This window comes from Rattus norvegicus, chromosome 9, assembly GCF_036323735.1.
Source record: "Rattus norvegicus strain BN/NHsdMcwi chromosome 9, GRCr8, whole genome shotgun sequence".
Taxonomy (NCBI): Eukaryota; Metazoa; Chordata; class Mammalia; order Rodentia; family Muridae; genus Rattus; species Rattus norvegicus.
The window spans coordinates 21036936-21054476 of NC_086027.1; the positions used below are offsets into that span (position 1 = coordinate 21036936).

The following is a 17541-nucleotide window of genomic DNA, read 5'->3' on the forward strand; positions in this document are numbered from 1 at the left end:
CCACAGGATAAAGGGAGAGCCTGTGATTGGGCAGTGGAAAAGGAAGGCGGGCTGAGAGTTTTAGAGATGAGCACAGAGAGTACAGGGAGACAGAGGAAGGGACGGAGAGGAGACAAGATGGGACCTATAGGAGAGGAAGAGGAGCCAGAGCCACACAGTCCTGGGAGCCATAAGTGTTGGGGATTTCTTAGGTAGATGATAAGAAGTAGGATGTGTTTGCCCCACCTAGTGTGTAGCTCGTGTCTATATCAGTTGAGTTTTGAGTTCATCGTGCGGGTGTTTTGTGGGTTGAGAATTTACGATATAAATCTGACTGATAAATCACAAGTCTCTAGAGTTTTGATTTTACCTGGTTATGGGGATTTGTGACAGCTAACCACGGGGAGTGGACGGTTGGGAACGTGAGCAGAGGCTGCCGGGCTGAGAACAGGCCAGCCTGCCCGCCCACTGGTGGCTTGCAGGCGGAAGCGTAGATTGCTGCTTTACTATTTCCCTGCTACAGGATGCTTTTCCTCTTCCAGCATCCCATCACTGGTCTAGGGGAAGAAATCCAGTTACCTTCCCACTGCGTGCGAGCAGGACCTTGCGTGAGGTGGATTCTGTACAGCTCTGTCACCCTCTCTCCACTCCTCAAACTCCGAGCTCCAACCAACCCTTCCTGGAGAAGACCCAGCTTGCTCCTCAGAGCAGAAACCCCTTTGGGCAGAAACCCCTCCTTTTTAAATTTTTGTTTATCCTTGTGTTTGAGGTGTGTGGACACATGTGCCTCAGTGTGTAAGTGAAATTGGTTCTCTCCTTCATCTTTACGTGGGTTCCGGGGATTGAACTCAGGTCATCAAGCTTGCACAGCACATAGTTTACCTGCTGAGCCATCTTGCTGACCACGGAGACACCCCTGAAGGGACTGTGCAGAGGGCCTGTGGAATAGGCCTGTCACACACGAGGTTGCCTAACAGCATCAGAGAACACAGATCCGTCCACAGCAAAACTACAGTTATGAAGAGCTGTATTAAAGGGTCACCCATTAGGAAGGTTGAGAAGCACTGCTCTGGACGGGGGTGAGTAGATTGAAGAAGCCCCCAGACTTGGCAACACCTGCCTCCTGCCCTCCGAAAACTGCCACAGCTTGTGAGGTTCTTTCCTACCTGATGTGCCTCTATTGGCCTACCCAACTCCTAGCTGTCCCTTAAACCCCAGTTTAAATGCCCCTCCTTTCACTATGAATTCTATGGGCCTTAGGACACTACTTTTATAGCCGACAGTCACTATGTCATACCTCCTGAAAACACCGCTCTGTGTATGTCAAACAGCAGCCCAATTAGTCTACACAGGAGCCAGAAAAGACGTGTAATTTCCCTTCCTGGTGAGGAATGTGAGGCTCAGATAGGCTGAGGCCATTGCCTCAGGTCACACAGCATTTGGTCTTCATGCTTCCTGTGGGTCAACTTGGTGCACACTGTTACTGGCTAGACCATGCCACGGGCCTGCTGGAGGGTCAGGACAGCCGCGTGTCTGTCTGTACGTGCAGCATGCAAACCAAACAACTGAACAAATACCTTTTGAAGGAGTAAATTCCGGAGTGAGCAAGCGGATGGTAGAATATAGGAAAAAGAAAAATCTGTTTTCTCACGCTAGCTCAGCCACCAATCAGCTCAGAGCAAAGTCGCCCACCTCGCCTGTAAACGCATTCTGAAGATCTTACTGACCATGGTATTTTGTGAGGCCGGCTCATACGGTGTCCCTTCTGTGGTTCCCTAACCTTGGCTGTGTGAATGACAACCTAGATATACGTTGATACTCAGGTCACCTTACAATGACAGGGTGTTAGGACAGCCTACTTCCGTGGCCTCTGGGTGGTTGTCTAACTCCCGGGAGGAGGGCCAGGAAAGGTGTTCTCAGAAGCAGAGTTTCCAGGAGCCACAGCTAACAATCATGGTGTGTGTGTCTGTGTCCCTGTTCGTGTTCGTGTGCGTGTATCTGTGAGTATGTATATGAGCCTGTCTGTGTCTGTGTGTGTGTTTGTGTGTCTGTGTGTGTGTCTCTATGTGTGTGTGTATCTCTGTGTGTGTATCTCTGTGTGTGTATCTGTGTGTCTGTGTGTGTCTCTCTGTGTATATGTGTATCTGTGAGTATGTATATGAGCCTGTCTGTGTTTCTGTGTATGTCTGTGTTTGTATGTGTGTGTGTATCTGTATGTATAAAGTATATGTGTGTGTGTCTCTGTGTGTGTGTATCTGTGTCTCTGTGTGTGTGTCTCTGTGTCTGTGTGTGTATCTGTGTGTGTGTATCTGTGTCTCTGTGTGTGTGTATCTCTGTGTGTGTCTGTGTGTGTGTCTCTGTGTGCGTGTATCTGTGTCTCTGTGTGTGTGTCTGTGTGTGTATGTATCTGTGTCTCTGTGTGTGTGTCTCTCTGTGTGTGTCTCTGTGTGTGTGTATCTCTGCGTGTCTGTGTGTGTGTATGTGTGTGTGTGTATGTGTGTGTGTGTATCTGTGTCTCTGTGTGTGTGTATCTGTGTGTGTGTGTGTGTTTCTGTGTGAGTGAGCTGTACCCTACTTACCTAAGCACCACTTTATCCTTGGCCTCTAGCTCTGGTAAAATAGCAAACTTTGGGGATCAGCCTGTGCCTCCATGCACTGCACTCTGGGGGTTAAGGGTGACTGTCCACATCTCTGAGGAGTAGACCTGCCTATGGGCAGCAAGCAAAAGGCACTCAGCGAGCACCTGAGCCTTGCAAGGCCACGCCCTCCCTCAATGACTGGGGTGGAGTCCGGCCTGGCTCTGCCAGTCAGAAATGTCATGAAACTGTGCCTCAGCACTTCCTTGTCTCCCCAGTCTGACAACACCCGAAGCTGGGGCCATGCATGGGCTGTTCATGAGGGCCCATGGCCGGTGCCTCAGCTCAGCGGAAGGCACGGGCAGTAAGCCAACTGCCCTGACTCGGGGAGCCTGGCGGAGGGGGTACCACTCCGAGAAGATTCAGGTTTATTTTCTTCCTTCTTTATTTCTCCCTTTAAAAAACCAAAAAAAAACCAAAACAAAAACAAAGAAACCAGAGCCCCATGTAGCCCAGGCTGGACTTTAATTCTGTGTATAGGTAGCCAAGACTGGCTTGAACTGGTGACCTCCTGCCTCTGTATCCCACAAGCCAGATTACATGCACAAGTCACCATGCCCAGGTGTGTGTACACACTATGATGGGGGTCAGAGGACAACCTGTGGGCATCATTTGTTTTCTACCATATGGCCCTCAGGGATCACATTTAGGTCATCAGATTTGGTGGCAAGTGCTTTTCCTATTGAGCCACCTTGCAGGCCCTCAGTTTCCCTTTCTTAACAAGTGATTATATTTCATTCATAATTAAAAAAAACCACCCAACATAGTTATGATTCTTAATTGTAGGGTGTTTGGTTCATACTCATAGTCCATGCAGCCGGCTGGGAGGGTTAGGCAGGAAGACCAGGCTGCGTCCCAGGTTACCTTGGGCAGCAGAACAAGGCTGTCTTTAAAGACTCATCTTTATAACTAAAATATAGCAGACACACAGTATCAACCAGCCTGGGGGGCACACTGCCTGTAATCTCCACCTGGAAGGCAGAAGCAAGGGGATGACTACAAGTTTGAAGCTAGCCTGGGCTACCTATGGAGATTCTTGTCTCTTTGTTTTATTAAAACAAAGCATAAAACAAAAACCAATATATGAGCTGGGTGTAGTTGCAAACTCCTATAATCCCAGCACTTGGGAAGCAGAGGCAGGGGGATGAAGGGCTAGCCTGGGCTACATGAAGTCCTGTCTCAAAACAATAAGCTTGGCAGTATCCCAAATATCACAAAGGCAGCGGCAGCGCCTGTCAAAGCTCGGCGAGTTTCCCTCCTGTCTCCCAGGACTCAGCGTTCTTCATACTCTGCAAAGTGAAGCAATCCTGACCTGCCTTGAGATGGCTGGACTACAGAGGCTGGGGCATGCCCATGGGCCCCAAAAAGTAGGGCAGAGGAGGGAGGTGTTTGCCATCGGGCTCTCCCTTGTGTCTAATCAAAACTCAGCGGGAGGCTGGAGAGGCTCCTCAGTTAAGAGGACCTGGTTCGATTCCCAGCACATGAGGCTGTTGTTACAGTTCCGGGGATCCCATGTCATCCCCTGGCCTCTGTGGGCAGCAGACACACACATAGCATACAGACTTATATGCAGTCAAAAACACTCATGCCACAAACTAAAATAAATAAACCTCAAAAAAATAAAGTTAAACAACAGCGAACGAAGCCCTCTGTGGGTTAGTAAGAGCCTGAGACTTCAGATGCTGTGCCCAGGGCACAGACTGTGACTTCTCTGTACAGATGTTCTGAGGGAATGGGTGTGTCCCTACGGTCAGGGACAAGTCACCAGGAATCATCTCCTGTCCTCTTGGCTATCGGTTTAGGGTGGAAGAGAAGAGGAAGGGAAGCGAGGGAAAGAAAGGGGACAGGAAGCACAAACAGAGGAAGTAGCTATCCACCCCTCCTCTGACAGAGTCTGCTGCTCACCCCTGCTATGAGAGTTCAAAGAGGCACAGCTCAACACTCCATCCCACCCCGCTGACCTCCTCTTGCCCCGATACGATTCGCACATCCTCATGCCTGGGATTCTTAAGAGTTCAGCCAAGCCCCAAGGGTAGATCCCCAGGGGCTGGGCCAGCAGGTAAATGCATGGCTGACCTTGGTGTTGGAGAGCTCTGGTAGTTCAGCCTGAAAACCTTCCCCACCAGCCTCCTCCTCAGCCTGTCTGTGCCCCAGCCCAGGAGGTGGAGTATGGAGCTCTGAGAGGCACGGGGAGAGAGGAGATCCTACTGCAGAGCCATAGCCAGGCCTGCCTGGGTCCTCCCTCAAGCCCACCCAGAGTGGAAGGCACAAGAACTTTACAAGTAACTCAGGGTGCCGGCTGCCCCTGGTTTGTGGGGGGCCATGTAGAGGTGTTGGCCAAGGAGAGCGCTGGCAGCTCAAGACAGGACAGGCCTTAGAGCTGAGAATAGCAGCGTTCTCCATAGCATCTAACATCTCTGAATCAGATGGCCGGGTGATTTTAGCTATAAGCTCAATTGGGCTGGGGACACCTTCCTTGGTGGAGTGCTTGGTGGAGAATTACATGTGTGCTAACACATGAAGCCCCCAGTTCAGCTGAGGGTGTACTCAGTTGTTAGAATGTTTGGGGGCGCTCACTCAGCATTCAGAAAGCCCTGGGTTCAATTCCCAGCACCGAATAAATCAGGCATGGGAGTGCACGCCTGTAATTCCAGCATTCCAAAGCAGAGGCAGGAGGATCTGGAGTTTTGTGGCTAGATGGCTCAGTAGGTAAAGATTCTTGCCAGGAAGCCTGATGACCTGAGCTCAGTCTCCACGACCCACAGGACGGTAGTTAAGAACTGACACTTATGTTCTTTGACCACACACACACACACACACACACACACACACACACACACAAACACAGAGACACACATACATACACACATACACGCTAAATAAATAAATGTAATGTATTATACGTATATATACACATAATGTGCATATATATGGTCATGCTTAGTGGCTAACACAATTTCAGCACTGAGAAGCAGACACAGGAGGATCTCTGAGTTTGAGGCCTGTCTGGTCTACACAGAGAGTTCCACGCCAGCCAAGGTGACATAAGGGTTTGTTGAAAGGAGAGAGAGAGAGAGAGAGAGAGAGAGAGAGAGAGAGAGAGAGAGAAATTTTAATTACCCATTAAAAGTTCAAGATGGGTCTGGAGAGATGACTCAGCGGTTAAGAGCACTGACTGCTCTTCCAGAGGTCCTGAGTTCAATTCCCAGCAACCACATGGTGGCTCACAACCATATGTAATGGGATCCGATGCCCTTTTCTGACGTGTCTGAAGATGGCTACAGTGTGCTCACATACCTAACATAAATAAATCTTAAAAAAAAAAAAGTTCAGGATGCTCATTGGTGATGCAAGGAATTCATGAGTACATGAGTCCTGGTCTATAAAAAACTATCCCAGCTGCTCCCCACGTCTCCTTGCTTACTTGGCTTCCTGGGGTCAGAGCCGTAGGGGCCTGGCTGCTGCTGGGCCTCTGCCCTAGGTCTGAGCTCTAGTCCTCCCTCCAGGGCAAGGAGTAAGCGGGGTCAAAAGAACAGGCCCCTGACGTCCATATAGAGCTCATATAGAGCTGATCCCACTTTAACAAATCTTCCTGGCCAACCCTCCCAAGGCAGCAAGGACAGGGTGTGCCAGGAGCCCCAGGGGCTAGCCAAGAGGTGAGGATGAGGGTGCAGCTGGCTTTGAGGGTCTGCGTTGGGACTCTAGTGAATGAGAGGGTCAGGGGGTGGGAAGGGGTAAAACCTCCAGCCTCACTCTCAACACCAGCTCTGACACTTCAGACTGCACACCTTCCCAAACAATGTCACAGGTCAGCCAGACCCACGTTGCCTTGTCTATGCCTTGAGTGTAGGGATCCGTTCCCGAGCCATCTGGGTGGGCTCCAGCGGAAGCTGCCTTCAGCTGATTCTTAGAGCTCTCAGGTGATCAGGGACTTAGAGGGAGTGGGCAGGAGAAGACCGGTCTCTTCTGCAGCTCAGGGGTTTCCCCCCTTGGCAGGGCCAGGCCTGTGTGACTCAGAGGGTAGGGCAACCCAGGGAGCTCTCACCACCCCGGGCACCCCAAGACCTGTCCAGCCAGTTTGTCCATATTTACCACACGGACATTTAATTTCTAATTTCTCATAAGCATCAGTCTGGGGGAACGGCAGGATCAGATGGGGTGCAGAGTCAGCTACTGCTGGGGGAGGGGGGGTTAGGCCTCGGAAGCATAGGACAGGTTCAGCCTTGAGTTCTGGGCTCCAGTTTCCCTAGGAAATAGGGTAGAGGTTGTTCTTCCTGAGGTCCGTGGCAAAGGCCCAGCTCCAAGCTCTGCTGGTTCTTATGTTTTGAGACCGGTCTCTCCGTGTAGCCTCTGGCTGCCCTGGAACTCACAGAGCTCCTCTTGCTTCTGCCTCAAGTGCTGAGATTAACGCTGCACACCACGGGGCCCGGCCTCGGCTGCACTAGTCCAGTGCAAGCCTTGTCTTCTGTGGGTCCAGCACTCCTTTAAGTATGTTGTCACTATTCTTTTTTTTTTTTTTTTTTTTGGTTCTTTTTTTCGGAGCTGGGGACTGAACCCAGGGCCTTGAGCTTCCTAAGGTCATTATTCTTATTACACTTGTTTATTTGTGTATGAGCGTGCACACGTGCACAGGTCACGTGTGTGCAGGTCAGAAGATGACCCTCAAAAGTCACTTCTCTCCTAGCATTCAGGTCCCAGAGATGGGACTCAGATCATCGGGCTGGGAAGCCTTTCTCCACTGGGTTCTCTCACAGGTCCAGGTCTCTGTGTTTTTATCCCCACCCCACACCAGGGAGTGAACCCAAGGTAAGGCACAGGCTAGGAGAGTGCTCTGTCACTGGGCCACGCCCAAGCTCTCGTTTCTCCTTATTTTGAAACGAGGCCCTGTACATGTAGTCCAGACCCATCCCTAACTTTCAGCTCTCCCCACTCTGTCCCCTGAGTAGCTGGGATCTCAGGCATGAAGCACTGTGCTGGAGGTATGTCCCCTCTCGGTGATAGCTGAGGTCCTCCCACTTCTGCTGTCTGGTGGTTCTAAACCTCAACCCCCACCCCCACGCCCACCCAAGATCAGTGAGGTGGGCGGGCCTCGTGGCCAGAAAGCAACCTGCCTAGAGGAAGACTCTGGATCTGTGTGTCAGACATCTGTACCTCACAGCCGGGGACACCCTAGAGGATGATTCACAGTAGTAAGCCCTACCAAAGGGCAAAGAAATCAGAGGCCTGGAGAGAACAGGGTCTGGTCCTCTGTCACTCCACAACCCAAGGTAGGGCTGGGACTGGGGACAGGTACCTGATGACCAATCTCAGGGCCCAGCTTAGTCACTCAGGACCCCAAAGGTCTGTTTCATGATTGGCCTTTGGTTATGGACACTTGAGAAAGTATTTTTTTTTTTTCCGGAGCTGGGGATCGAACCCAGGGCCTTGCGCTTGCTAGGCAAGCGCTCTACCACTGAGCTAAATCCCCAACCCCGAGAAAGTATTTCTTAGAGTAAAGCACCCGAGGGCCACCTCTTTTTGAACCTGTCCCCTGGCTGGCTCTCAAAAGGGACTGAAGATGGGATGACCAGGCAGGACTCAAAGACCTGCTTTCTAGGGGGATGCTGCTTGGTGGCTCTCGTTCCTCACCTGCGGGCCTGGGGGTCGCTCTTAGTGGGCGGAAGGTAAGGAAGGGCTGAGGCCCTTCCAGGTTTAATATCACACCAGGCAGAAGGGGCGAGGCTCAGATGCTGGCCCAGAGCCCTCCCAACCTGACATGGGACTGGGGATCTGTACATGTGAGCCCATGCTCACACGTGGGTCCCTGGGAGAAAGCCCAGAGCCTATGGAAGGGGCCCGAGATCAGATAGGAAAAAAATGAACTACTCAACTGACCTTCCCCAGAGCAGATGGCGAGCGAGGCTAGAAGCTACTCCAGACCCATAACCTGAAGCAACATCAGAGCTGCAGTTACAACAAGGGCTCTGAATTTGGTGGGGCCTAAGAGTCTTCAGCCACAACTCTCCTTAGACCCTTTGAAGCCATTTCATTAGGGCCTCAAAGGCTCCAAGATCCAAAAGAAGCCACAGGACGAGGGTGGAGAGCACCTGGCCAGGGAGGTGGGGGTAATTCTGTCAAGGGTCCTGGAAGGGGAAGACAAAAGCTGCCAGGTGGGGCATGGAGGGAACGTTAGGGCAGCCTGAGGGGCATTTGGACCTGGGGCTTGGCCTCAGGGAGCTTGGGTCTTGACTGGGCAGTACTATAGGCAAATCACTTCCGGTCTTAGGGCTACAGCCTCTGGGCCGTGAAGTGGGGGGTTTGTGGCAAGCTTGCAGGTGTGTGTGAGTGTGTGTGTGTGTGTGTGTGTGTGTGTGTGTGTGCTCGTGCTCTGTTCATGTATATGATCTTTGGAACTCCGAGCTATCTGCAATCTCAAGGTGGGTGGGACAGGCGGGCCAGCAGTGAAGGAATGTGGTAAATGTCCCTTCCTGGGTTCAGTTCTGGCTCTGTACAGGACACTCCCATGACCCAATCATGGAGTTGGTTTGACACACGGCTTTCCTCTCATTCTGCACAGCGGGACCTTCCTGGTTTGTGCAGAAAGAATGTTCCCAGAGCATGTGCTCAAGACACCCAGTACTCCAGGCCCGAGCGGCCCTAAAAGCCTTGACTTGTCCTGAATCTCCCACAAGCCTCCCGAGGGTCTGCCCTGATTGGAGTGGACCCAGTGAGGACAGAGGAAGGGCCAGAATAGGTGGGCATGGAGGAGATATAAGAGACTGGGGGGGTGGGGTGGGGATTTAGTTCAGCGGTAGAGTGCTTGCCTAGCGAGCGCAAGGCCCTGGGTTCGGTCCCCAGCTCCGAAAAAAAAAAAGAAAAAAAAAAAAAAAAAAAGAGAGACTGGAGGGGGCTTCACTGACCCTGTCATCCTGGGTCTTCACGTGGTGGAGGAGGGGCCAGGACATTAGGAGCCAATCACAATCCATCGTCCGCTCCCGTAGCACCATCAACATGGTCAGTGAGGGGAGAGACAGGAACTCACTTCTAGAAATAGGATGCTAACTCCAGCTGATCATTACCTCTGCAGCGGCAGCCTTTACACAGCTGTGAGCATCTCTGGAAATGGAGCCGGCGGGATTTTGTTTGTTTGTTTGTTTTGTTTAAACCTTCTCTTGGAAGTGGCAATTCCGTGTCTGTGTAGCTAAAGATGACTTTGATCCTCCTGCCTCTGCTCCCCAGGTGCTTTCCATCACAGGCATACCCAGCCAGTCCTGGTGTTTTGTGATGCCGGGGACTGAATCCAGAGCGGAGCGCAAGCCCTGAGCTACAGACTCAGCCTCAGCTTCTAAACAGCAAATGTGTGACCTGAACGGCGCGGTTGTTAGTCTCTTGGCTGTGTTTAGAGAAAGGGTCTCGTGCAGACAAGGGCGACCTGCTTCTATCTCCCAAATGTTGGGGTCACACTCAGCCGGGTTCATCTTTATTACTGGGGGCATTCCTTTCTTTCTAGTTTTTGTTTCCCTTCGTTTTTTAGGCCTTTTAGAGGCACGGTCCCAGCTAAGCCAGGCTTATAGGCCAGGCTGTCCTTGAGCTCCTGATCCTCCGGCCTCCACCTCCCAGGTGCTGGGATTGCAGGCAGGAGCCGCTACACAGGTGTTTGCGTTTTTACTTTTAATAGGGTCTCTTTAAAACCACACAGGAGCCTTTGCTCAAACAGCCTTAGAGAACAGAACCATTACCAGTGGTCCTCTTTGCATTTAGTTATTTATTTTGTGTGGAGGAGAGGCAGCACACGCCACAGCCCGGAGTCAGCGGACTGGTTGCAGGAATCTGTTCTCGCCTTTCACCGTGCGTTCTGGGGAATCGAACTTAAAGTCATCAGGTTTGGTGGCAAGCACCTTTGCCCACTGAGCCATCTTGCCAGCATTCCCGAGTGGTTCTTTGGGGTCTCTTTTACTTATCAAAGAGCAAAATCCCAACTGTGGCCTCTAAGCAATGTATTGGAGGCTGGAGAGAGGGCCTACTGCTCTTCCGGAGGACCCACGTTTCATTCCCAGCATCCACATGGCTGCTCACAAGTGCCTGTAATCCCACCTCCAGGGCCTCTGATAACCTTGTCTGGCCTCTGTGGCCGCTTACATACATGGTGGGCAGATAAACACAAAGGCAAAACACCCATACACATTGTTTATACTAAGATGTTTGCTTTGCTGGGTGAGACTGTAATACCAGCGCTTGGGAGGCAGAGGTAGGAAAATCACCGAGACATCTAAATAGGGAGTTTCGGGCTAGCCAGGGCTAGCAAGATCCTGTCTTGGAACAAAGGATGAGAGCTTTTGGTTTTCTGTCGTTTCATAAGCACAAACAAACTGGTCTCAGATGCCCTTCTCCCAAGTGTCACAACTATTCATCCTATGAGGACATTCAGACGCTGCCTCTTCCAGGAAGTCCTTCTTGACCATCCCTTGCAAATACACCAGCTGCCTTTGCCTGGCCAGTATTCTCCTGGGAAGCATCTCCTAGAGTAGGCACAGAGAACCTCGAAAGCAGAAATGCCAAGTATGCTATCCCTGCATCCAGGGCCGGGCAGGAAACCAGTGGCCATCAGCAATGACAAAACCCCTGCTGAGCTTCCGGTTGGCCCCCACCACCGGGTGCCTCTCCTCATCTCAGGCTTCCTGCTGTATAAGTCACAGCCGTGCCTCCTCCCAACAGCCTACCCGGGTTGGCATCAGGAAGGAAGGGAGTGGACAGTGGGCGAGGCGGATGTGGCAGACCTGCTCCATTTTTGGCAGGTGAGGTGTCGCACCCGGAACAGAGCCGAGGCCTGAACATACTCACCAGGGGAATGAAAGTCAGCAGGGGCCGGACGCGTGGCCGAGCTTTCAGTGTGGCCGTCCCCGATTCGCTCACAGTGTTGAACCGGTTGTCTCCATAATAGATCCCATCTGTGGAGGACAGAGGGAGGCACAGTGAGCTGGGGGTTAAAGAAGGGGACCGGGCCACCTGCAGATCCCACTGAGGACACCAAGCCTTGGGGTCGCTGGCTTTGACTCTAACACAGTGAGACCCCACGGCTGGAACTGTGCTCGTGAGAGTGCCAAGGTCACATTGTGGAGCAGACTGTGGGTGTGTTCCTGAGGCTTTGGCCCACAGCAGCCATCACTCTCCTGACACCCTCCCATACATCCTTCTAGCCCTCCACATTCACAAGCACCTGCCCTGAGAGCCAGGCTGAGAGCCAGGCCGAAGCTTATCTCTGACATTTCTCTCAAGTGTTTGCATTTCTAATCTGGAACAAAGGGAGTAGAGAAGCCACCTGCTGTCCCCTGTGGCCAACACCCCAGATCTTGTACCCCTCTAGTTCAAGCACTCTCTGACCCCCAACCCATCACCACCAGTGTGTGTGTGTCTCTGTGTGTGTTCATGTATGTCTGTGTGTGTGTCCATGTGTCTGTGTCCCTATGTGTGTCCATGTGTGTGTCCTTGTGTGTGTGTGTTCATGTGTGTCCATGTGTGTCAATGTGTATGTGTCCATGTGTGTCAGTATGTGTGTGTCCATGTGTCCATGTGTCCATGTGTGTGTGTGTGTCCGTATGTATGTCCATGTGTGTCTGTGTGTCCCTATGTGTATCCATGTGTGTGTCCTTGTGTGTGTGTGTTCATGTGTGTCCGTTTGTGTGTCAGTATGTGTGTCCATGTGTGTGTTCGTGTGTGTGTCCGTGTGTGTGTCCGTGTGTCCATGTGTGTGTGTCCATGTGTGTATGTGTGTGTGCCTGTGTGTGTGTTCATGTGTGTCTGTGTTTGTGTCAGTGTGTGTGACCGTGTGTGTCTGTGTGTCCCTGTGTGCGTCCATGTGTGTGTCCTTGTGTGTGTGTTCATGTGTATCAGTATTGTGTCAGTGTGTGTGTGTGTATGCGTGCGCGCACGCATGCGCACCCATGCGTTTGTCTTCCTTCAGTGTACCCTTGACTGCAGAATTATAAAGAGAGCAAAAGAATTAGTGCAGCAAAAATACATTTTTAAATTAATCACATTGTTTAACCTCCCCAAGCCTCAGATGTCCCATCTGCCTGACGGAAGTGACAGTGGGAATCGTGTAACAGCTATGGCGCACACATGAGGCCAGTACACAGAGGGACTGCAGCTATGTGACCCCTAACCCCGAGGGAAGATGACACAGAATAGACAGACCCTCCAGACCCTCCAGGTTCCTCCACATCCTGCTCTGGGCTGTACCTAAAGCCACAGACCCATGAGTTGCCATGTTCCTGTTCTCAACCAGTCTCTCTCATGACCTTTGACACCACTGATAAGAATTCGCCATTTCCTCCCACGTTTGTGCTTACCGTCACATCCACAGGCCTCCTGCTTTGTGGGTCATAAGTACAGAAGGCCATTGCCCTACTTAACAGACCCGAGGGAGTGAGGGACCTTCTCTCCAGCCAGAGAGGAAAGAGGTCAGAATCGCAATAAAATAAAGCCCAGTGTGCGGTACACAGCTTTAATGCCCAAACTCGGGAGGCAGAAGCAGGTGAAATTACAACATAGCCAAGTCTACATAGTGATACCCTATCTAAAATAAAGTAATCCCAGTTATCCAGAATCCCGTTGCTTTTTAAATGGAAACAACCTCACACGTTTTAGGAGGAAATCGCAAGAAAACACAATCATTTATTCAAAAGAGACTGAGCCAGGCTGGTGGGATGGCTCGCTGGGTAAAGCTGCTTCCCGAGACTGTCAACCTGAGTTCGATCCCCAGGACCCACATGGTGAAAGAAAAGAACGGACTCTTGCAAACTCCCCTCTAATCTCCATGCACACGCACACATGCACAGGTACCACATAAATAATATAAATTTAAGATTAAAAAAATGTAATTTTAAAAGGGAGTCTGGGCTAGCCAGGGAGGGTCTTGGGGCACCTATCCCTTTACTCATAGCCAGAGGTCTCCAGAAGAATCTAGGGTTTTGGATGTAACAAGGGTACCCAGCAATGGGAGGTGGCGGGGTGCATTCGAGACGCTCCACCTCCCCAGTGGTGCCCACCATTGTTCCGGAACACAGTTCCCGTGGGTGAACATGATCTCCCAGTCTGACTGGCCAGGCTCTGGTGTGTGGACTGTGGGCACAGACCATGGGCAGCGTGCAGCAGAGAAGTTGACTGCCAAAACCCAGCGGCGGCTACAACAGACTCTGTTCCGAGTCAGACCCCCTCATGGGCCCGAGAGGCTTCGAGACCCAGCCTTGACTCCTGGGCAGTGTTGCTGGCATTGATCTGTGGTGGCTTCACCTCTCAAGTACTGGTGCTCGAGGGACTGATGACACAGGAATGCTAGTAGCTCAGGCCAGCTTAGGCTATGCAGTGACTTCTGTGCTAGCCTGGGCTACACTGAGACCTTATCTCAAAAACAAAACAAAATCTTGGGCTGGTGAGATGGCTTGGTGGGAAAAGTACCAATGGCCAAGGTTCACAACCTGAGTTCAATTCCCCAGAACCCACAACATACATGTATATATATATATATGTGTACACACACACACACACACACACACACACACACACACACACCCCACACACAGAGTGTGAGAAAGAGAAAGAAAGAGACTCCTTATATAGCTGTGATGTGAAACTCAGAGACCCACCTGCTCTCTCCTAAGTGCTGGGATGAAGGGCGTACAACGTCATGCCCAGGAAAAATAATTTTAAAAGGAAAGAAAAAAGTCACCTCTACCCGGAAGGGACCAGTGGGCAGAAAGATAGGCTTGGTACTGGCCCTCCCCCACTTAAGTGTCAGTCCCTGCTAAGCAAGGGTCAGGGGAAGCTGAGGACTGTATGGCCACCACAAGCCAGGTCTTTCAAGAGTTCAAGGTCAAATTGGTTTTTTCTCCCCAGACTCAAGGTCAAGAACCAGACCTATGTAGAATGTCAGAAGTCCTCCCAAGTGCGGATTCCTCTTAAAGTAGCTGAACTCTGTGGATCACAGAGTCGAGAACACTGGAGTGGGCCTTCCTGAAAAGCAGCCCCCTCTACAGGCCAGAGAGAGACGGAGGAGGAGGTGAAGGGGTGCCTGGAAGGAGGCCAGACAGGGCTCTTGATTCACAGCAACAGGGTTCAGTCAGGAGGCCAGGCCCTGTCTTCTCTCCACTCAGTCTGTCCGCTGGAAGGGGCTGTGTGGCCAGCAGCTCTGGGAGTGTCATGCAGGCACTGGTTGGGAAGGCAGGAGGGATTTGGAAGGCCAGAAAGGGTAAAGACCTGTATCCGGAGTGGGGAAGCTTCCAGAGGAAAGGAGAGAGGGCCTTCAGGAGTGTCCTGAGGAGCTGAGAGATCGTGAGAAAGGTTTGAGTCATAACTGAACCTCAGATAAACCAAGGGCTGGAAAGATAGTCCCAGGTAGGCACTGGCGGCCAAGCCTGAGGACCTGAGATTCACCCCTGGGACCCACAAGGGAGAAGGAGAGAAATGACTGTGCAATTACTCTCTGCTCCACACAGTGGCATTGAGGACACAGACACACAGACACACACACACACACACAGACACAGACACACACACACACACACACACACTAAAACAAATGTAATTTTTATAAAAAGCCCAAGCACATTATTATCACTGTCATCATCAGCACCATCATCAGCACCATCATCAGCACCATCATCATCATCCCGATCCCTCTCCTCCCCCTTTCTCCTGCTAAGAGTTTGAGGCTGAATGGAGTCCCATCCCATATGAAGCACAGGGAGCACCCGTGCCCATGGTAAGAGCCATCGGGAGGGAAATGGCCTCTTGACTACTTGCCATGATTCACCGTGAGCTCTTGATGCTTGGGGCTGCCTTCTTGGCACCTGGAAGGGACCGAGGTCCACAGTGGAAAGGACTGGATCAGAGCCACAAAGTCTCCATAGCGCCAGGGTTTACAGGTCCCTGACAAACCTCCAGCAGCAGCAGTGTGGTGTCTCCCATGGCCTGGCTCTCAGTGCCTCTCCCTGACAGGCATGCCTGGTTCTCCAGCCTGGGGTGGGGCACGCTCATGCCTCTGTGTGTGTGAGTGTGTGAGAGTGTGTGTGTGTGTGTGTGTGTGTGTGTGTGTGTGTGTGTGCTACCTGGCAGATGCCTTAGGGAAGCCGGGGACTCACCACAAGCTCTTCACAGGCTCTTGACTCCCTTTTTCCTACTCCTCCACCCAAGAGGAGGAGTCCCTGAAACCTGTGTGTCTATTCCCACAGAACTCAGGTTGAAAGCCTTCTGGTAAAATGCTCTCTGTTCCTGGGCTGAAATCTGGTGATGGATCTCCACGGTCATTGAGGTCAAAATATTAGGGGGCAGTGACCTAAATCCTAGATCCTAGATCTGTCCACGGTAGCAAGAAAACCAATCAATAAAGGAATGGTTTACATATATCAAGCTACGAATATTAAGCATAGTAAGCATATGCTATGACCCGAGTATTTCTTTTCTTTAAGAAAGGTCTTGCTGTAGCCGAGGCTGGCCCAGGCCTCTCTGGTTTATACTCTGACTGGTATAGGCACTATTCTTTACCTTACAGTCCTAGCAATTGAACCCAAGCCTTGTGTCTTCTAGGAAACCACTCTGCTTACCATGGGAACCATAGCACATGCCAGGCTCTCATTCTGCTCTCATGTGCCCTGTAGGGGAAATACTTTTTTTTTAAAAGTCATTTTCAAATGTGTTAGTGTGTGTGTGTGTGTATGCACATGTGTGCCATAGTGTGCATGTGGAGATCAGAGGACAGCTCTGTAGTGTTGGATTCCTCCTCCCACCGTTACATGGGTTCTAGGGGCTGAGCCTTTCCCCAGTGAGCCATCTTGCCAACCAGGGGAAATACTCAAGAGTCTCCATTTTGATAGAAACCTGAAACGGGAAGTGGTCCTATGGCCACAGTACCACATCTGGCCAACAAGAGGGGCCGACAGCACGAGTGGAGTCTGATCCCTCTGGTCACAGCCTGCACAGCGGCGGAAGAATGCAGGGTTTGAGGGTCTCCTGTCGTTGGTGTAGCCTGCAGGGAGGACCTAGGAGGTCCTTCCGGGCTCACAGCTCAGCTGCTCTAGGCAATACTTCCTGCACTTTCTCAGGCTCAGTTTCCCCAACTGTAAAATGGGGATAATGACTCCTACATTGTAGGAAGCCTTCCAAGCTCATGCCAGTGAAGCCTTTGGGGTAAGAACAGAGCTAGAGAGGCCCAAACTGTCAGGACCCCCTGCCCAGTGGCCTCTGGAGTACTGACCACAGATCTACTGGATTTCAAGCGCTAAGGAGGAATGGAATCTTAGCTTAGGAGACATGTGGCTTTGACCCAGAGTAACCTAGAACCTTCCAACATGCCTCCCCCTGCGTCCACCACACTGCAGACACAAACCGGGGGCCAGTACACGGGGGTGGGAAGGCGGAACTGTCAGTTTTCCACCGCTGGAGGAGCACAGGCGTTCCGGGGCAGCAGCAAGGGGTGACCATGAGAACGTGGCCCACAAATGACATTAATGAGGCCCTTCCTTGCTAATTAGCAGGTTCACATGACAGGAACCTGAAAAGGCCAGTTTGTCCCAGCAAGCCCTAGCAGGCCTGACCTAAGCACCCAGAGAGAGGCCTTTGTCCAAGGGCAGAGAGGACGCCGCTGAAGTGTCAGCTGAAGTGGAAAGGAGGAAGGGCAGCGGGGCCCAGAGCAGAGGAGGTGACACATGGTGGCACCAGTCTTAGCACAGGGCCTGGAGAAGGCACAGGTAACCCTTTCACTCTCTAGGGAAGGCTGTGTCTCTCGGCCCAGAGCAGCCGATGACATCACCTGGAACTTGCTAGAAACTCTGAACCTCCCCGAATCCAGACCTGTCAAATCAGGAACTGCTCTTAAGAGCCAGGTGTTCAGGTGCACTTTGATTCTCCCCCTCAGTGAGGACGCTCGATTCGGGAAGATATATAATAATAG

At 51.6% G+C, this 17541-nt stretch overlaps 1 protein-coding gene across 1 annotated transcript in view; it reads right to left on the reverse strand.

The window, feature by feature from the left end:
- C9h6orf132 (similar to human chromosome 6 open reading frame 132) overlaps nucleotides 1-17541 on the reverse strand; it is a 36461-nt gene that overhangs the window by 14454 nt on the left and 4466 nt on the right. The window contains exon 2 of the mRNA XM_006244500.5: nucleotides 11436-11542. Coding sequence (XP_006244562.1) covers nucleotides 11436-11542 — 107 coding nt within the window. The remainder of the gene's footprint in view (nucleotides 1-11435; nucleotides 11543-17541) is intronic.